Source organism: Rhincodon typus, chromosome 7 (genome assembly GCF_021869965.1).
Source record: "Rhincodon typus isolate 14 chromosome 7, sRhiTyp1.1, whole genome shotgun sequence".
Classification (NCBI taxonomy): domain Eukaryota; kingdom Metazoa; phylum Chordata; class Chondrichthyes; order Orectolobiformes; family Rhincodontidae; genus Rhincodon; species Rhincodon typus.
Genome location: NC_063338.1, coordinates 57,945,927 through 57,968,116, shown reverse-complemented (window position 1 = coordinate 57,968,116; position 22,190 = coordinate 57,945,927). Strand labels below are relative to the sequence as shown.

The 22,190-nt window shown below is 39.3% G+C and overlaps 1 protein-coding gene across 2 annotated transcripts in view; it reads left to right on the top strand.

Moving 5' to 3' along the window:
* The window catches only part of LOC109930119 (growth factor receptor-bound protein 14-like), a 110,842-nt gene extending 88,884 nt beyond the window's left edge, over positions 1 to 21,958 (top strand). For both annotated transcript variants that reach the window (XM_020529658.2, XM_048598933.1), the window contains exons 8-13: positions 6,999 to 7,079; positions 8,246 to 8,362; positions 11,724 to 11,793; positions 12,087 to 12,174; positions 17,723 to 17,816; positions 20,817 to 21,958. In XM_020529658.2, the coding sequence (XP_020385247.2) occupies positions 6,999 to 7,079; positions 8,246 to 8,362; positions 11,724 to 11,793; positions 12,087 to 12,174; positions 17,723 to 17,816; positions 20,817 to 20,963 (597 nt within the window). In that variant the 3' untranslated portion in view covers positions 20,964 to 21,958. The remainder of the gene's footprint in view (positions 1 to 6,998; positions 7,080 to 8,245; positions 8,363 to 11,723; positions 11,794 to 12,086; positions 12,175 to 17,722; positions 17,817 to 20,816) is intronic.
* Positions 21,959 to 22,190: the final 232 nt, after the last annotated feature.

Sequence of the window (22,190 nt, the reverse complement as noted above, 5' to 3'; positions counted from 1 at the left end):
GACATACTGTTTGATACAGTCTGCCCGTCATTGGGACATATAGCCTACATAACATACATTACATCAGCACTGAGAGTCTCAGATAGTATTCTGTTGTGTGCTAGGTCAATATTTTCCTGGCATGATGAAAACATCCTGTTTTGTGGAGAAGACAACCATGTGTTGGTTATTTTGTAGTGGCAGCCTGGGACAACGAGCTTCACTTGTTTTCAAGCCTTTGAGATACCTTCCTTTCACTCAAGGTAGACTTGGCACCGCTAATGGCCACGAGTAGTTGACATAGGCACTTTGATGAGTTTTTGCGAAATAGCGCAGGTAATAATTTAATCAAGGTATCTGTTACTATGCAAGGAAAGCTTTAATATGCACTATCTCAGCATCAGGCTAACATGGTAAACAGATGACTAGGCCTGTAGTCATGAGATTTTCATTAAGATTGGACTTGTAGTGCATGGAACTGTAGGAATCCTTATGCCTTCAATTGTCATGTAAACATTGCTTAGTACTAGTTGATACCTGGTCATTAGTGAAGTAGAGATCTCTACTTTTTCAAGAAAATTCATATCTCCCTGTTCAAGTCTTTTAACAGAAATACATGCCAATGTGTCTGCTGTAATCTGTCCTTTCCTTTTTATGTATTCAGTTGCAGCATTAAATCTCATTAACCTCAAACAAAATTTCTAGAAACAAAGAACAAGGTCTTAGAATGTTCGATAGGCCATTTAGGAGCGAGTTACAGAGGAATTTCTTTGATCAGAATTAATCCTTGGAATTATCTGCTCCAGAGGGCTATGGAAGCTCAGGCATTGAGATTGATAGATTTTTACATAGTGCAGCAATATAGAGCTAAAGTAGAAAATCAGCCATGATCTCATTGAATGACAGAATGAGCTCAATGGTCTGAATGGTCTACTCTAAATCCTGGTTCTTTTGTTTTAGTTTAACATGACATATGCCTGTTGTAATGTCTTTTCTGAGATTGGACTTTAATGGACTTTATTGGACTTTAATACTTTAATGACTGTCACACACAGCTGTTTCCTCATTGATTCCTTGTCTGACTAGGATATTGTCTGCACAACATGCCATTACATACAAGAGAGTTCAGATCTGCTCCTTACTAGGTTTTTTTTTACTGAGTCCAGTGCACCATGTGAATAATACCGCCCTATCTTTAAAAGTCATTTGTGCACCTGGACAAGCACTGTCAGTCAAGAAGTGCCCAGCATGGGTGCTGACGTTTGCCCTGGACATAGCAGGCAGAGGAAATTGGTACTTCACTCTTAATTACATTTGTGCAGTGCCATTGGCTCTATTGCTTGCAACACATTCCCCACTCAGTCTTACCATTTTGAAACCCTAACACCACTCACCCTTCATGTCTTATGTGCTGCCTATTCACTCACTCAGGACCCCTGCCCACCTACACCAAACGAGGTAGATGTGCTGACTGCTAAATATTTGGCTCCTTGTCCCTTATGAGGAGAGGATCATGACTTTGACCACCTTGAGCAGTGCTTAGACTGGTATTGGAGACTACCGTTGACTGTGCCGGAACCTCTGGGCGAACTCTATCCCCCTTAATTTGACCGAGGATCGCTGACAGTCATGACAAGCTTCCTGGCTTTTTGTCTGTGTTAAATGGCTAGGCAAGACAACACCAGAAGGAGCCTAGTATCTCTGGCAGAGGGGGCAAAGCACAAAAAAAAAAACAAGACAGCATGGGGGGGGGGGATGCTGTGAACATTTAGGTAGGCTCAGAGTGAGCGAGGGCTATGATACAGAGTAAGTAATTGGGGATGCAGCCCCATGGTGCAGCACTGAAGTATGGGAGCATACTGTAAGTGAATCGTACACATGCTGTGAGGGTTCCAAGAAGCTGGTGAGTGCCAGGTGACAATGTCTGTGGACATGGCGTATGTGTGGCCAGTTATTGATGGATCCTTCCTGAAATGTTGGCACCCAGTTTCCAACATGGAAGTCATTCAGAGCAAGTGGCAAGCTAAATCTGCCAGGTACTTGTTCTGGTTTCCTTGTTGAATTTACTTGACTTCTTGATTGTTTGTTGAGTTCGTAAGGTTGGGATTCTGAATATTAATGAGGCGAGTTGCACTTTTCTCAAGCAGTAATCACTGTCAATTGGTAACGCACCGCTGCCTAGTGAGAATCTTGCCATGCTGCTTGTGAAAAGCATAAAAGATTGTGTGAGTCGCTCTGAACATTGAGATGGCCCTCACTGCCCTTTTCGCCTAATTCTGACACACATCTTGCCATAGCCCACATTGCTCTGACTCTTCTCAGATTCTGCTCTGCCTTTTAGTTTTATATTTAAAAAATGGTAAAATTTAACTTCGTACATATCGAGACTTTGTTTGTTCTGTTACATAAGGTAATGGTGCTGAAGGAATTAATATTCATGTGTCATGAGCCCCCCCACAATCTAATGATATCTCACTGTTTTGGGCGGAGACAGTGATTTCTGCACAAAAAGAACAGATGTACAACTCCCAAGAATTCTTAATAAATGTGCCTAGCAAATTAATGACAACTGTACCTACTGCTATAATGCAATAAACTACCTTGTTATTCAAGGCAAGTCCTTCTTCTGTTTATAATCTACAGTGGCCTTTCATGTACCATTGATAGACTTAGATAGGCCCTAGACTCAGTCTGGATATTTTTCTTTAATTCATTAATGGGATGAGGGCGTCTCTGACCAGGCAGCATTTATTGCCCATCCCTAATTGCCCAATGGGCAGTTCAGAGTCAACCACATTGCTGCGAGTCTGGAGTCACATGTAGGCCAGACCATGTAAAGATGGCAGTTTCCTTCCCTAAAGGACATTAGTGAACCAGATGGTTTTTCTGACAATCGACAATGGATTCATGGGCATCATTAGATTCTGAATTCCAGATATTTTATTGAATTCAAATTCCACCATCTCCTATGAGTCATGCAACTTCACAACACTTTCCAATGAGTAATATCGACTACCTAGTTTACATATACTAAAGGTTTGCAACAATTGTGACTTCAAATTATTGTACTCATGTTAACCTAATAGGTTGTGAAGTATCAAATTGAGCAACCAGGTGCTGTTCCTTGATTGTCTGTTGACCATCATTAGGACATTGTAGGAACCCTGTACTAATTATAAAGGAAAAGAGGTGGGGTGTAGTGATAGAGGAGAAGAGGACTAGGATGTGGGAGGATGGTGGCGGCAAGGTGATGGTGGGGGAGGGCACTGCCAGCACATCTTCTTCCCCACTCCCCATTGCTGCCAAAATCTCACACATAACCACATCAAGCCTTGAGTTGCCCTTCTCCCTCGCATTAGGTATTACGCCTATTTGATTAATGTTTCCATATGGGCAAGAAAATGATTTGAATGCACATGTGCTGTTTCTGATAAACCCTTCTGGGGAGTACCTGCAGCAATTGTGAAGATTCCTGGTTCCATCACACAATCTACAAGTAGAACCAGTGTTGGAATACAGCAGTCTATTTTAATACTGTTCATCTTCAAAATTAAATAATTTATCTTTATGTGAAGAAAATGCTGAAATATCAAAATTAGATTTTTTTCTCTCTTAATACCTTGATGTGCACTGATGATTCAGATATTACAACAATGAGTTAGTCTTGTGGATCTGAGCACAACAACAGCACTGGTGTTAAACCTCTGTAATTGGGATCAGAATACAAAAGTAAAATACTACAAATACTAGAAATCTGAAATAAGAACATAAAACACTGGAAAGACTCTGCAGGTCAGCCAGCATCTCTGGACAGAAATAGAATTGACATTTCATGACTTATGTTCTGATGTAGGCTCACTAGCCTGAAATATTAATTCTGTTTCTCTCCACAGATGCTGCTTAACTTGCTAAATATTTCCAGTATTTTTGGTTATTATTATGCTTTGGTTTGGGGCTATGCTAGATTTTTCTTGGAGCAGTATTTTCATGATATTCACTTAGCATTAGCAGTATCCATGAGGGCAAACACAATATTTGTTTTTATGCAATTTACATTCTATTCAAGCTTCATAAACAAAAATCAGAATGTGTAGAGCAAGGAGTTAACATTTATTCTTCATCTAAACTGTTTCAGATTAATAAAGGGGAATATTGTTTTCTTTTTATTTATTTTACCATTTGAGTGAGTCTTTTTTTTTTCATAATTATTGCTCTGTCTTGAGCATCTCCTATGGATCAGAACCATTTGCATTGTCTCACTTAAAACTAAATCTTTTCTTTCTCATGTTGTTTAGTTGTATTTATCTTTGCCAGGGTGGAGTTTGGTCCTTGTATGAACATGGCATTGGCTGTTACATCAGGCATTAGCTTGCCGACCAATTCCTTATACTTTGCAGTATCTTGATGGCATGGAAAGCAATCCCACAACATAAAGCAAACAACATGCGTCAGAGCATTTTGAATTGTAGCCATTGCTGTATTTAGAAACTGTAACATTCCATCGTGCACAGCAAGGTTCCACAAAAAGTCATGATCAGATAATTTCTGCTTTATAGTGATGTTAGTTGAGAGATAAATATTGGCCTCAGAGGTTGGCTAGCACAGTTGGCTGGAAGGCTGGTTTAAGATCATACAAGTATTATAGAATCCCTACAGTGCAGATAGAAGCCATTCAGCCCATACCAACCCTCCGAAGAGCATCCCACTGAGACCCTGTAGGCCCGCATTTACCATGGCTAACCCACTTAACCTGACACTACAGAGCAATTTAACATGGACAATCCACCTAACTGTGTATTTTTGGACTGTGGGAGGAAATCAGAGCACCCAACATAAACCCACACAGATATGGGGAGAATGTGCAAACTCCACACAGACAGTCACCCAAGGCTGGTGCTGTGAGGCTGCAGTGCTAACCACTGTGCCACCGTACTGTGTGATGCAGTGTGATGTCAACAGTGTGGGTTGAGTTTTGTAATGGCTCAGATCACTGTGAAGATCCCAGCTTCCCGGACACATGGTGACCGTCAGGTTACACTCGCCACTTGTCTCTCTCGAATGAGAGAGCAGCCCCATGGTCCTCTGGGACTATGGCGACTTTACCGTATACCTCAATATTGGCCAGTACAGGAGGAAAGCTCCCTTGCTTCATGTTTAATAGCATATTAATAGGATATTTTAAATCCACCTGAGGGGCAACTGGATTTCTATTTAATGTCTTATTCAAAGGAACAACGTTCTGTCAATGTTGTACTGCAGTGTTGACCTGCATTTAGTGCTCAAGTCTCTCAAGTAACTCACAGGAAGAAGCATGAAAGAAGGTCTGCTCCCATTTTGTCTTTCCTTTATTTCACAACAGCTATGTATACAGATCCGATGTAGGAGGTCTCCTCAGTATCGGAGTATTTTGATGCTTTTAACCTTGTTGTTTATGGAACTTAACATTGATTATTTTTATTCTCAAATGTTCCCGCATCAAATGTTTAGAGATTATGATATATCATAATTATGTGACTTAATTCCTGACATTTTTTTTAAGATGTTCTTGCAGCTATTTATTCAGCTGGAATTGTATATGTCATTCCTCTGTACTGATGTTACTATTTCCCTCCCTACTATTCCCCTGTCACTGGTTAGCATTTATGTTATACTGTCATGAAATGTAAATGTGTGTCTACAAATTTGGAGCAGGATGAAAATCTAGTTATTATGTTTATCAAACTTTCTGATAGCATTCAGTATTGATATTTTCTGTATATGATAGACTCAGGTTACGCATAAATGCCAACATGCCAATGTTTGGCTTGTATGATTTGCATTTCTTATTTCAAAGTAATTTGTTGATCGTACAGATTAAGGGCAGTGAAAACAATGAATCAGTGTACTTTCATGATACAATGCTGGTTGAGGTCACACACATGTCCATAAGGCCAGAAACTCCAGTTCCCCATTACCAATCTGCCTGTCTTCTCCATTCCCATCTCACAACCAAACAAGCACAATTGTTAATCCCTTTAGTCCCTTTCCAAAGAGGAATGATGTTATGTGGTGTCTATATCACATACTTGCCTTGCACTAGACTGAAATCTTCAGGGCTCCAGATGCCTATTTCAGTCAATATAACAGTGTGCATACTTGTATCATGTCCCACCTAGGCTAGGGAGGTGGGTACGGCTAGCATTTGGAATTCGATTTCTTCTCAGACAGGAGAACAATGACTGGGGCAGACAGAATCAGACCACTGTGGTGGTGGTTGGAGGGGGGGCGGGGGTGGTGGGGAAGAATGTCCTTGTAAAGATTTGAGATTCAGTATATTTCCTGAACTTTGTTATACTATTATCACATAATGTGCAAATTAGCCAAAATGTTTATACATTTTCTGTTCCAACATCTCTTCTAGCGCCTGACAAGGAAATATTGATGAAGGATACATGAGAGAACCTCAGGGATGTAGCCTTTGTTGGCAATGAGCAGTTACAATTGTGTAATTGCGTAGTGTCTCCTATGATCATGTGTATTTGCAGCTTTCAGACTATGTGACAGCCTTCTTTGATTTGCATAATTCCATTAATCTTTTTATTTCTGCTTCAAGGCTGCACCTGATAAAAGTATGTCAATCCTCTGACATTCTTTATCATATCACTATGAGAAAAGAAATGTGTATCCAGAGCCAGATTTAAAAATAAGTTAGTTGCTGCTATTATAATTGCCTGTGATAGAGCTTGTTTATTCTTCCTTCAGACTGTACTGTGATTCAGTTTTGTTGAGTAAAGAGAAATTAATGCTATATAGATGTTAAGCATGTTGTAGACGTGCAAAGTTGAAGAATTGTATAAATCTTGAAAACACAAATATTGGAAATCATAAATTGCTTTACATTTACAGGTAGTCTGTCCATTAATGGTGGTAGGGAAACATAATTTTAAGGTGCAGCATAACTGCATTTTAGTAACTTTACTTTTCTGCTTATTTTGGTCTTAACTCTTCAGATTTTTAAAAACAAATCTCTTGTTTTACAGTATGGAATACAACTGTACCAAAACTATAAAACACCACAGAAAAGGAGAGATAGCCTTACTTCACTGAACTCATCACCAATGGTATGAAATTCAAAATACAAAACTGGGAAAACATTAGAGTATGATTTTGTAGTTATTAGATAAAAAACTCATGAATTAATATAAATCGAAATATAATTTTGCATTTCCTCACAAGAAAAACAAGCATAATTATTCATTTCTATGTTAATATGCCTCGAAATATTAAATGATCTCTTCAATCCATTTATTTGAAACATTTGTCAAGGTGTTTGTTAAACAATAGTTTTAGCACATTGTTCAAAAATACAATTGAAAGGTGAGTTTCATTCCTGGAGATTGTGTTGAGCTTTGTCAGAATAATATAGGAAACAGAGGGTGATGTAGTCTAGTGGAAGTTGCGCAGAGTATTAAATAATAGGCAACTGGCAGCTCAATGCCATACCCACAGATTGAGTGGATGTGTGCTACAGAGAAGACCCTAACCTGCATTTTGTCTCCTCAGTACAGAGAAGACTACATAGTGAGGAGTGAATTTTGATTGATACATTGAAAAGTAAAAGTAAGTTGTTTAACTGACAAGAATTGTTTACGTATTTGAATAGTAGAAAGCGAGGAGTTAAAAATGGAAATGTTGATTCTCCTGCAATTTCTTGTGAAGGTAAGGGGATTTTGCAGGTGAAGAGCATTAGACCAGGGTATTGCAGAAGGAATGGTCTCTTTGGTATGCTGAAAGGGGAAAGAGACATGGAAAATGGATTTGGTGGTGGTGGAGGTGATGAAGAATGATTCATTGACTGTAAAATCTGATGGTGTGGAAGATGAGAAGAAATGTAATCTTAACATGATTCTGGGAGAATCTAGGCTTAGATATATTGAATTAAGTCCAGGAGGAAATGTAACTTTTTATGCCATCCCATACCAAACCGAACATGATTCTGCTGCTAAAAAAAGAGAAAATTTAATATCATTCAAATCTGTCATTGCTAAAAAAGATACAGGCTGTTCTTTGTTATTTTCACCATATTATCTTTGTAAGAATACAGAATAGATGTTTTTATTTTGGTTTATTCTGAAGCAGTATTCTCTTGAACTTTGACTTGTATTGATAATGTGTGATGAACATCACTTATGGATTATGCAGACCTGTTTTCTTTTTCCAAATAAACCATTTTTTATAAATATCACAGTCAAAAATAATTTTGGAAATATTTATTTTGCCTTCATAGAGAAGCGTCTCAGAAAATTCTCTGGTAGCTATGGACTTCTCTGGACACAAAGGAAGAGTAATTGAAAATCCGATGGAGGCACTTACAGTTGCTACTGAGGAGGGGTTGGCATGGCGGGTAAAGTATTGGTTTGAACATTAGCCAACACATGATGTTTTGTTGTATGATTGATCGAGAAAATAATTCAGAGAATAACTTGAGTTATACTATGTTTTAATTACCAAATGTACTATATAATCTGTTTATTGTGATTGATATTGGCCATTAGCCCCACATGATCAGCGCAATTCACTGTTCAGTACAACAGAAGGTAATAGTCTCAGATGAATACTGGTGCATGATTTTAAAAATGAATTACTGAGCAATGATGCTTAACTCTCAGTAGCTATGCAAGAATCTGTTGGTCACCGACATAAAAATTATTCATCTTCAAAGTCCAATATATATGGTAAATTTGAGAACTGTGACCAGGCATTACAGTATATACAGCCAAAAAATAAACAGAAATCAGTTGATTCACATTTCACATCTGAGTTCCCTTCACAAGATGCCTCATCTGAATATTTACTTTTTTTGTTTTGGTTTATAGTTTTTCAGCAGTTATACCTGTCCATAGAGCTGCTCTCCCATTAGAGAGAGATGATGAGGTGCAGAGCTGGATGAACACAGCAGGCCAAGCAGCATCATAGGAGCAAAAAGGCTGATGTTTCGGGCCGAGACCCTTCATCAGAAATGGGGGAGGGGAAGGGGGTCCTGAAATAAATAGGGAGAGAGGGGGAGGCGGATAGAAGATGGATAGAGGAGAAGATAGGTGGAGAGGAAACAGACAGGTCGAAGAGGCGGGGATGGAGCCAGTAAAGGTGAGTGTAGGTGGGGAGTTAGGGAGGGGATAGGTCAGTCCAGGGAGGACGGACAGGTCAAGGGGGCGGGATGAGGTTAGTAGGTAGGAGATGGGGGCGCGGCTTGAGGTGGGAGGAGGGGATAGGTGGGAGGAAGACCAGGTTAGGGAGGCGGGGACGAGCTGGGCTGGTTTTGGGATGCGGTGGAGGGAGGGGAGATTTTGAAGCTTGTGAAATCCACATTGATACCATTGGGCTGCAGGGTTTCCAAGCGGAATATGAGTTGCTGTTCCTGCAAACTTCGGGTGGCATCGTTGTGGCACTGTAGGAGGTTCAGGATGGACATGTCGAGATGGAGACAGAGAGGTCCAGGAGGGAGAGAGAGGTATTGGAGATGGTCCAGGTGAACTTAAGGTTGGGGTGGAAGGTGTTGGTGAAGTGGATGAACTGTTCGAGCTCCTCGTGGGAGCACGAGGCGGCGCCGATACAGTCATCAATGTAACGGAGGAAGAGGTGGGGTTTAGGGCCAGTGTAGGTACGGAAGAGGGATTGTTCCACGTAACCTACAAAGAGGCAGGCATAGCTTGGGCCCATGCGAGTACCCATGGCCACCACCTCTCTCTCCTTCCTGGACCTCTCTGTCTCCATCTCGGGCAACCACCTAGAAACCGATATCCATTTGAAGCCCACCGACTCCCACAGCTACCTAGAATACACCTCCTCCCACCCACCTTCCTGCAAAAATGCCATCCCCTATTCCCAATTCCTTCGCCTCCGCCGCATCTGCTCCCAGGATGAGGCATTCCACTCCCGTACATCTCAGATGTCCTCATTTTTCAAGGACCGCAACTTCACCCCCTCAGTGGTCGAGAACACCCTCAACCGTGTCTCCCGTATTTCCCGCAACTCATCCCTCACACCCCGTCCCCGCAATAACAACCAAAAAAGAACCCCCCTCGTCCTCACGTACCACCCCACCAACCTCCGGATCCAACGCATCATCCTCCGACACTTCCGCCATCTGCAATCCGACCCCACCACCAAAGACATCTTTCCCTCCCCACCCTTATCTGCTTTCCGGAGGGACCACTCTCTCTGTGACTCCCTTGTCCGCTCCACACTCCCCTCCAGCCCCACCACACCCGGCACTTTTCCCTGCAACCGCAGGAAGTGCTACACCTGCCCCCATATCTCCTCCCTCACCCCCATCCCAGGCCCCAAGAAGACTTTCCACATCAAGCAGATGTTCACCTGCACATCTGCCAATGTGATATACTGCATCCGCTGTACCCGTTGTGGCCTCCTCTACATTGGGGAAACCAAACGGAGGCTCGGGGACCGCTTTGCAGAACACCTACGCTCAGTTCGCAATAAACATCTGCACCTCCCAGTCGCGAACCATTTCAACTCCCCCTCCCATTCCTCAGACGACATGTCCACCCTGGGCCTCCTACAGTGCCACAACGATGCCACCCGAAGTTTGCAGGAACAGCAACTCATATTCCGCTTGGAAACCCTGCAGCCCAATGGTATCAATGTGGATTTCACAAGCTTCAAAGTCTCCCCTCCCCCCACTGCATCCCAAAACCAGCCTAGCTCATCCCCGCCTCCCTAACCTGTTCTTCCTCCCACCTATCCCGTCCTCCCACCTCAAGCCGCACCCCCATCTCCTACATACTAACCTCATCCCGCCCCCTTGACCTGTCCGTCCTCCCTGGACTGACCTATCTCCTCCCTAACTCCCCACCTACACTCACCTTTACTGGCTCCATCCCTGCCTCTTCGACCTGTCTGTTTCCTCTCCACCTATCTTCTCCTCTATCCATCTTCTATCCGCCTCCCCCTCTCTCCCTATTTATTTCAGGACCCCCTTCCCCTCCCCCATTTCTGATGAAGAGTCTCGGCCCGAAACATCAGCCTTTTTGCTCCTATGATGCTGCTTGGCCTGCTGTGTTCATCCAGCTCTGCATCTTGTTGTCTTGGATTCTCCAGCATCTGCAGTTCCTACTATCTCAGAGAGAGATGATTGTTGGTTGTTTAACCTTAAGGTCACCATTCTGTTGGTGAGGGGGGAAGTTGAGAGGGAGAATCCTTTGTGGTAATCTCAGCCAGTGCAGAAATTGAACTGACAGTGCTGGTGTCACTGCTTCACAAACCAGCATGTTGCAAATAGGAGTTAATCATTTCTTAAAGAACATTTCAACATTTCCTCTTTCATATGAAGCATGGTCATTTACTTTGCTCCTTTGATTGCTCTTAATCAAAAACAGAGTTTTATGTAGAGAATATTCAGGTCATTGGTGGATTGAGTGCATGTGATTCTTTGCAGTTAACTATGATCAGTTAAGAACATTTAGTAACTTATCAGTAATGATAGTTACCCATTCATGTGCTGAGCCCCGTAGATTAGGACACAGTCATGTAATATTACAACAGTTCAAAATTTATCCTCCAAAAATAATAGAACTATTATAAGCAATTTACAACCATTCTAACTGTTACAAACAAGTGACACATTCCAGTCTAACTCTGAAGTAATTGTATAGAATAGCATACAAGTGATTTCATGCTTATAATTCAAGTTGAATATATTTAATACAGAAATTGATATTTTAAAATGTAAATTCTTGTGAAAACAGAGGAGAAGCTGTCATCGTTTGAACGCATATGGAAGTCCAACCACATCGCAGAGCACTACATCGTGTCAAGGTTGTTTCAATGTTTAATTTGTACTGCAAGTATGATATTACATAAGTCAAGCAAATTATTGATGTTAGTTCATTTTAAATGAAAGATATTTGCTTATGCACTTAAAATAATTGGTAATAGTGGAAATAATATTAAAGAATTGAAGACTATTTGCTAAAATTCAAAAATTCAAATTCTTGCCAGTTATGTTGTGACAGTGCTGGGTCGGGTTACTTTTGAGGCATAGCTAAATGATTGTGTTTTGTGCTAATTCAATGACCTTTCTGGAAATTCATTTTTCCTTTATAATTTAGCCATTCATAGGATGCAGCTATGGTTTCATCACCGACTCTCCAGAGATGAAGCTCAAAAACTTTTAGAACAACAAGGTCTTGTGGATGGGTAAGTATCAATTTAAGTGTGAAGGAATATTATGATTGGATGAGACATTGTTTCCATAATTGTAATTATAATAGCAAAAGCTTCCAGCTAGTTTGATTTATGCAAGAAACTGGCAAATACTTTGTGGTTGCTTTCACTTAAAGCTTTCATGAGAAAGTGGAGCTGAAATTGGTCTTTTGGCCTTTTAAGAGCCTAACATTCAAAATGTTGATAGTTAAGTGTTAGTATAAAGTAGATGAGATTCTGTCTCCTGCATGAGTTGATTTTCTTGTGTAAAGTTATAATAATGATTGTTTGGAAGTCTTGGCTTATTTTTCATTTGTTGATATTGAGGTCTTCACTTCTAAACTATTCTTTATATGTCACTTAATTAAAAAGGCATAGTTTTGTTTCACCTCTTTCCTCTACTTCGTGTAGCCATTTAGGTTGGGTACATAATGTCAGTGTTGCATCTTGATACTTCTCTTGTATTTTGATAGAAATATTTATATTCTAAATTTATCTTTTGAGTTGTATAAAGGTTCCATTTTTAACCATTAACGTTTCATGTTCATTTTTTTTTCAGTTTGCAGATACTGGATTCTTTGCTGTTGCTACTTAAGAATGCATGTCTTAATATATGGGATTTGGAATAGCAACTGAAAATATTCAGAGCCCTGCATCAAACTTACTTTTTCATAACCCTTGTCCCATTAGGGGAAAATGACTATAAAATGGCTTTATTTGGTATTAAAGGAAATTGACTTGCAAAGTAATATGATGGTGAATAAATTTTACAATAAGATATCCTGAAATATCAACTGAACATTGCCTCATAGTTTATTATAAGCATATATTTAGATTTGTTCTTTAATCTCCACTATTTGATAGTTGAAACTTGGCTCGGGCTGAGTCAAAGGGCATTAAAAGTGGATTTGTGATGTCCTTAATTGCTTAAGGGCAAGTTTACAGGAGGAATTTGTAGATGAGGAGCAGGTTTTTAAATTTAATCCACTTGGATTGGAACAACAATATTGGGGGTGATGGGTTAACAGGATTTATGTTTGGGATTTCGTGTAGACTTTTACATAGCCCACAGATTGTGGAATGAAAGATCATGAGGCTGCTTTTTATGGCATATAACAAATTGAAACTAGAAATGACAAGTCTGGATTAGTGTTTAATGTTGATAGGGATAGTAGGGTAAAGCATTTTAAATAATTATCAGGGTGAGTAGTCTTGTTAATGTGTAGGATGTTGGGTTATAAAGTATAGCTCTGGATTGAATAGAGTCTCAAGGTTTTGAGCACTTTGATTCAGCTTAAGCAGGTGATCAGGGAGAAAATGGAGCTGGTGACGAGAGCAGAGTCCTTGGTAGTTTACAAACATACAAACAAACAAATTAGGAGCAAGAGTTGTTCATGTGATCCAAAATTCAATAAGATCCTGACTGATTGGACTACTTTCTTGCCTGCCCTCCATAACTTCTCGCCATCTTCTTGAGAATCTTGTCTACCTCTATCTTTTGAGGAAGAAAGTTTCAAAGACCCAAGACCCCACTGAGAAATAAGTTTCTCCTCATTTCTGTTATAAATGGGTGACATTTCTTTTGAAACAGTGACAAATAGTACTAGATTCTCCCATAAGAGCAAACATCCTTTCCACAACCACCATGTCAAGACCACTTAGGACTTTGTATGTTTCAATCAATTCACCTCTAATTGTCCTAAACTGTAGTAGATACAAGCCTAGCTTGTCTCATCTTTCCTCATGAAACAACATGCCTATTCCATGTATTAGTCTAGTAAACCTTCTGTAAACTGCTTTCAACATACTTATATTCTTCCTTAAATAAGAAGATCAATGCTGTACAAAGTACTTAACATGTGGGCTCACCAGTGTCTTGTATAACTGAAGCATGACCACCCTACTTTGTTTTCAATTCCTTTTGCAATAAATGATGATGCTACAAAATAACACATTGCAATTCATGCACTCAGACACCCAGATCCCTCTGCATCTCAGATCCTACAATCTTTTGCCATTTAGTTAATGGGCTTTTAAAAAATTCTTTCTGCAACAGAAGATATTAGTCCCTGATGAGTACTGTTTAATGAATTTAAAATGAATTACTGAGTAATTATGCTTAACACTCAGCAGCTATTCAAGAATCTATTGGCCACCTACATAAATAAATTTCTTCAAAGTCCATTATATATGAAGAGATTTGGTACATTTGAGAACTGTGACCAGGCATTACAGTATATGCACTCAGACACCCAGATCCCTCTGCATTTCAGAGCCTGCAATCTGTTATTATTTAGATAATGGGCTTTTTTAAAATGCTTTCTGCCAAGATGAACTGTTTCACATTTTTCCACATTATACTTCAATTGCCAACTCACTTGACTTCTAATGTCCCAATGTAAACTTCATATGTGCTCTTCACAATTACTTTCCTACTATTGTTGTATCATCAGAAAATTTGGTAACCATACCTTCAGCCCCTTCATCCAAGTCACCTGTATAAACTGTAAAACATTAAGATTCCCAGCATTAAACCTATGACATGTCATTCATTAAATCTTGCCAATTTAAAAAGACCCATGCCCGAAACGTCAGCTTTCCTGCTCCTCTGATGCTGTTTGGCCTGTTGTTTTCATCCAGCTGTACACCTTGTTATCCCATTTATGTCCATTCTGTTTTCTGTTTTCTGTTATCTAGTCAACCTTACATCCATGACAATTGGTTGCATCTTAGACCATGAGCTTTTTATGTTCTGCAATAATCTTTGATATGGCGTCTTATCAAATGCTTTCTAGAAATCCATGTACAGTATATCTATGGTTCCCCTTATCCACAGGAGATAGTATTTCTTCAGAAAACACCAACAACCTTGAGTTTTTACAAGAGCTCCTGCTAAAAAGTCTCTAATAATACCTTCTGCAAGTTTCCCTAAACAGATGTGAAGCTAACTGACTTGTAGTTTCCTGCTTCTGCTCCTTTTTCAATAAAGAAGTTACATTTGCTATTTTTCAATCCAGTGGAACTTTTTCTGAATCTTGGGAATTTCCAAAAATAAAAATCAACTCATAATTATTTCACTAACCAATTATTTTAAGACACTAGGCTGAAATCCATTTGGATCCAGCTCCAACAGTTTGTTCAGTACTACTTCTCCGGTTATTGTAATTTTTCTGGAGTACCTATCTTTGATTCACTTCCTGATATATACTAATTCCGGGATGTTATTTGTTTCATTTATAGTGAAAACTGATACAAAATTGCTGTCCAATTTATGTGTTGTCTCGTTATTTTCCATTACTTATTCCCAAGACTTGCTTTCCTTTAGATTTTTTTTGTTTCTAACTATTTATAGAGCCCTGCAATCTGTTTTTGTATTTCTGGCTAGATTTATAAAATTCTCTAATTTTTCCTTCCTTATTAAGCTCTTTGTCTTTTTGTTTAGATTATTCCCAGTCTTCTGACCTGCCACCCATCTCTGGAAATATATGCTTTTTCTTTTAAGAATGTTACAATCTTTAACTTTTTTTTTAATCTAACCATGATTACTGTGTCCACTCTTGGAACTTTTCTTTCTCATTGGAATATACTAATATTTGTATTCTTAAATATCTTTTTTAATGCCTACAGCTGCATCTCTGTTGAACTATTTTAAAACCTAGTTTACCAGTAGACTTTAGATAATTCTGATTTCAAGTTAAGTTTTAAGAAAAAACTTGTCTCCAACACACTCTTCTTTCCGTCAAACTTGAATGTGAAATTTAGTCATTCTGTTCCCTTAATTTTGAGATCATTAATTAGTCCTATCTCATTTGCACAGTACCAGCTCAGGCCTGCTCTTTGTTTGGCTCCAGGATGTGCTATTCTGAAAATCTATCCTGAAAATATTCTATGAACTCTCATCTACACTACCTTTTACTCACCTGATTTTTCCAGTATATATGTAGACTAAAATCCTTCATAGTTATCAGCATACCATTCTGACAAGCTCCCTTTGTTTCTTCCTTTATACTCAGTGTTGCCCTTTGTTAATTCTAAGGGGCCTGTTCATCACTCTTGCCTTTAAACATTTGCCTTTTAATATTTCTTGCCTTTTACCATTTCTCATTTCCTATCCAAACTACTTTTACATCCTTGCTTCCTGAACGCAAGTCACTCATCTCTACTGTGTTACTACAATCATCATTATGACCTCCTCCTTTTCCTAGCTTTCTGTCCTTCTTAAATGTCATGTACCTTACAATATTCAGGTCCCAATCCATGTATTCTTGCAACATGTCTCTGTAATGATTATCATATCAGCTTATTTATTTCTCTTTGTGCTATAAGTTCATATATTTTATTGCAAATGCAAAAGCATTCTGATTCTGTTTTAGTGTTTTTCCTTTTATTATTTTTGTAACCATAAGACCGTTAAATGTAGGGATAGAATTAGATCATTTAGCCCATTGAATCTGCTCCACTATTCAATGAGATCATTGGCTCAACTGGTAATCCTCAACTTTACTTTCCAGCCACTCCCCATAACTTCTGTTCCAGTAATGATTAAGAATCTGTTTCAGCCTTGAATATGCTTAATTACCCAGACTGGACAACCATCTATAGTAAAGAATTATGCAGATTCACTGAGAGAAAAGAATACCCTCCTCATCATTGCCTTAATTAAGTGAGTTCTCTTGTCCACAAGGGGATACAACTTCCCTGCATCTGCTCTCTCCAGCTCCATGAGAAACTTATATGGTTCAATTAGGTCTGTACTCATTCTCCTAAATTCCAATAAGTACAAGCGCAACTGATCCAATCTCTCCTCATAATAAGTCACTCCATATCTGGAATCAGCCTAGAGAAATTCATTTAGACTGCCTACAGTGCCAGCATATCTTTCCTTAGATAAGGGGCCAAAACTGTTTACAGGATTCCAGGTCTGGTCTGAGTAGTGCCTTATAGTTTTAGCAAGACCTTCCTTTTTTGTATTGCATTCCCTTTGAAATAAAACCATCAGTCTATTTGCCTTCAGTTATGAACTGAACTTGTTTGCTAGCGTTTTGCGATTCATGCGCAAGGACCTCAATTCTCTCTGTATTGTAGCTTTCTGCAGTATTTGCCTATTTAATATTCAGCTCTTCCATTCTTTCGTCAAAGTGTATAATCTCACATTTTACCACTTCGTTTTCTATCTGCCAATTTTTTTGCCTACTCACCTAACCTGTCTATATCCCTCAATAGACCTAGTTGTTAATCATGACTACTTGCCTTCCTACCTATTTTGGTGTTATCCTGCGGCCTTACTTGTTGATTTACTCTTAGAATTGTACATTCCATCTCTTCTTGTCATTAATCTGCTGATCATTTCCTGTCTTAATATCTTTCTCTTTGGCCTTGATTCTATTCTTTAATTTACCAAATTTGATCCCTTCACTCCACTATTCAGTTTATAACCTTCTTTACTTGCCTATCTATGCAACTCATCATGAGTTAAAGTTTTCAGATAAACAATAATGTGTAAATAACAAAGATTTATTTTCCTTCTTTTTATCCCACGTAGGATGTTTTTACTACGGGACAGTCAAAGTAACCTGAAAAGTTTTGTTTTGTCACTGTGCCATTGTCAGAAGATAAGGCATTTTCAGATTGTACCGGTAAGTAGTTGGAGACAAAAGCTCAGTTGTTATTATTTATACCAATAGATTATGATCATAGATCATAGAATCCCTACACTGTGGAAACAGGCCCTTCAGGCCAACAAGTCCACACTGACCCTCAGAGCATCCCACCCAGACCCATCCCCCTATAACCCACCTCATCTACACATCCCTGAACACTGCGGGCAATTTAGCATGGCCAGTTCACCCAGCCTGCACATCTTTAGATGGTGGGAGGAAACTGGAGCACTTGGAGAAAATCCACGCAGACACAGGAGAATGTGCAAACTCCACACAGACAGTTGCCTGAGGGTGGAATCGAACCCGGGTTCCTTGGCGCTGTGAGGCAGCAGTGCTAACCACTGAGCCACTGTGCTGCCCTGGAGCCTGTGTTTCACAATAAATGATTCTCACATGGCAAAAATGCCATTTTAATATGCCGTAGTGACAAAGTGACGGTTTTGAAAGAAAAAATACTACTTTGTTCTCCATAACTGTTATAGTTCTCAAAGTTCAATCTGCAAAGTGCATCTTAAGTTACCAGCATGTTCAAGAATCTTCAGCTTTTCAATCGTTGCTAGAGATAATAATGGATGCAACTGAAAAAAAAAGCATATGAGTATCAACGGGTTTTGTACTAGTGTTAGGTATTGATCACCTAGCAAGCATTCCCATATCTGAATGTAGACAAAATACAACTAATACTTGTTCTAGTACAGAAGCTTTGGATACTTAACAGTTACAGAATACACTGCAGGATCCATTTTCTTGGGTTTTGTATTGATTATAAAGAGGACAGCCAGCTGGACTTCAAAGAATGAGTTCCCTAATTGGGCTGTTAATCTGGTCCAGTCAGGGAGCTCTGGCTGACAAATAAAAAGAAGAATGTCTGACTCCGAGCTGGCTGGCCGTAGCCACTGTTCTGTGCACTAGTCAAATAAAGAGTGACTTGGTGACGGGACCAGGCCTCTGTGCCATTATCTTAGTGTGTCAGCCTCGGACTGGGCCTCCACATGTGTACTGCGCCTTCATATGTGAACCAACAGCTTTGTGCATAGGCCGAAAAAAAAATAAAGAGTGTCAAAGGTGATGGCACACTCAGACCTAACTCTGAAGGACTTTTCATGTATAAATAAAGGGTGATTTAGTGACGGGATACTGGCCTCTGTGGAGTGATTTCAGATTTGCTAAGAGGAAATTAACTATAGAAAAGTGGAAAACTGAAAGCGACTCTATACTTCAGCTTTCCAGTAATAAATATAATAATTTTCAAGTACACGCTCAAATTCTAATTTTTTTCTTAACTTTATGCTGAATATCTCACGCAAATTTTCTCTTTTTCAAAGTATGCAAAGTTAGAAGATTCCATCATTCCTCAGGGTTCACCTTAGTCTAGAATAATATATACACAAGGACGTCTAGCATCAGTCCTCAGTTCTCCTGGAAGAACCACATCAGTGGTGACACCAGGATGTTCAGAAACTAGACTTCAGTGATACATATGTGGATTCCTGCCACTGGAATTTGAGAGGATAGACTCCACATTCAAAACCGTTTTGTAGGCCTTCAGCAGCAAACGTGCTTTTCTGATATGGGTTATCAAGTTGCATCCAGGAGAAACACTAGAGCAGTGTCTTACAAACTGTGGGTCATGACCCTCAATGGGGTCACCGGCCAAAAGTTTGGAATTGTGGTCTGCAAGGCAGCAACATCAGTATCAATCTCTGACCAAATGCTAAGAACTATACCATAGTTTCACAGTTTTTGAAACAAATGTGAGTGCCATAAATGCCCAATCTTACAGACGTGAATCTTTTCCTAAAAATTCCAACTGGAAAGCGGATCACTTTTACTTAAAATCCCTGTGTATTAAACAACTTTTGCTCCCGCTGACTCTCATAGGGCATCCTCCCCTCATTCTCCCACAGGAATGGGGTATTGCCTACTAACATGCGTTAAAATGAAGTCCTTAGGAGAAATGCTTTGGGAAGCACTGTGGTCGAATAAAGGCAGAGCTTGGGACCAAGATACGTCATGTAAGGCAATGAGCGTGACTGCTATAGTACTCAGCTAAGGAAGTTGCTCATGAAACTTCATTTACATGCAATGTGGGCAATTGTAACCTGACAGATATATTGCAGAAGGGTTCAAAAGTACAAGCGGAGGGCAGGCAATTTTAAGACAGAATATCCAGAAAAGTGGCGTAAATTTCTTGACACAAAAATTTGTTCCCTCAGTTATGAATCAGACATATGCCACAAGCTAGAAAGTGGGGGAAAGAAACAAGTGGCAAGTTCACAGAAAACCAGCTGTGGCTACCAACAATTAATTACCCAATGAATGGGGACCATAAAGAATAGGTGTTCTTTTGGAATTGATAAAATATGCTGTATTCTTAGCACAAGTAACAAAATGAAAAACATGATGTTTGCTGCTGTTTGTAGCCAAATATTTTATGGCGTAATTATTTGTCCAATTTTATTCACTATTGAGCAGCTTTGTTGAGATTTGTCTTTTAATTACAAGCAGTTGGATGGATCTTTCTGCTAATAACAGTTTGTGAGATTTGAAATTATCACATATGGACCATTTGAATTTCTATCCATTTGATAGTGACGATAGCTTAGGGGTAATCACTCCACGAGATGTTGGGAGTTGAGGGGAGGAGGCAGGATCTCCATGAGGTACTATAGTTGATATGAAGATTGAACCCATGCTGTTGGCTTTAATTCAGACCACACTGTAGTCACTTAGCCAACTGACCTAACCTACACCCTGAGAAATGTTAATAATCCACTAAATAAGTCATGTGGAAAATGTTGCAGTTTGTTCAGAAATACCTTTAAACTTCCACCACAGAGAAATGTTTTGTCAAAGTGTTTACAGACTTGCAATTATTGAAAGATTACAGAATAGCAGGGCTGACTTATACAGAAACTACTGCATTCTTACAACTGCATTGGAACTTTCTCATCAACTCTGATGTATTCGACACAGCTAGAAGAAGATGGAGAATTGTACTATTCCCTGGACGAGGGTCACACCAAATTTACTGATCTTATCCAGCTTGTGGATTTTTACCAACTCAACAAGGGCGTGCTGCCTTGCAAACTGAAACACCACTGTGCTCGAATTATACTGTAATCTCTGAAGCCTATCTCAGCTCATCTGGAGTTTGTGAATAACAAGTGCAGTGTGGGCTGAGGACAAATACATCAGAACTCTGCAAGGGAACTTGTTAATGTCCTTTGTGTCTCAAAGCAAGTAGAGACTGAGAGGAATCAGATTGTTAACTTCATACAAGTCAGAACCTGTGGCTGATTTCATCCGATTTGTACTTGAGGATCACTATTTCTGTTAAAAACCAGATTATCAGAACAAAGTAAATAAATGAATTTAAGCTATAGTGCTCAAGGGAAGCAATCTTGAGAAATCCGTTTCTGCTTAACAAGTGATTTTTTTATGATACTTTGAAGTGGCATTATCGTTCATTGCATACCATGAATATTAAAGTGCAATGTTTGCCAGGAGGTTGATTCATCAAATGAAGAAAATGATCATTAGGACTATTAGCAAAACAATCTTAATTGCTAATTTCAAAGTTACCAGATTCAGACAAGTGCCTTTTTGTTTGGAAGTTGAGAACTGTGCTTTGAATTAACTTTTGGTGGATATTGTGTGTGAAGGAAAATGATTGCAGTGTATTTGTACATACAGCATCGCTTTGCACAATGTAATTTTAAATATCAAACATTCTTAAATTGTGTTGAGTCACTTGATGATTACATCTTTATTTCCTTAAAAATATTACAAATGATCACCTAAACTGAGTTTTGTGGTTCATTATTGTAATTGAATACTTTTGCATTGTATAAAATACATTGATAGCAAATGTATTGTAGCAATGAAATTGACGTTCTTCACTGTTATTAAATAATTACTTGATCATTTCCTTATAAGTCTCATATGTAAATCTAAATGGTTGATTGTCAGAATAGGCTTTGTTATCAACAAAGTTGTTTGGAGACAGGTCCGCATGTTATGACCAGGTTGGGTTATAAATCTAACCCATGAGTGATGTCTGATGAGAGATGGCTTTAATAGGCTTTAAAATTAAAATTTAACTTGTTTCTCACAAACAGTGTTTGTACCTTTTTTTTAAAAGGTGTGTTAAAGAAAATTTATTGTAGTCTGAAGTATTTTCATATATCAAATATTGTGATCTGACCTAACAAGATGTAGAGCTGGATGAACACAGCAGGCCAAGCAGCATCAGAGGAGCAGGAAAGCTGACGTTTTGGGCCTAGACTCTTCTTCAGAGATGGGGGAGGGGAAGGGGATTCTGCCACTGAGGTCCTCCCGGATGGAGGT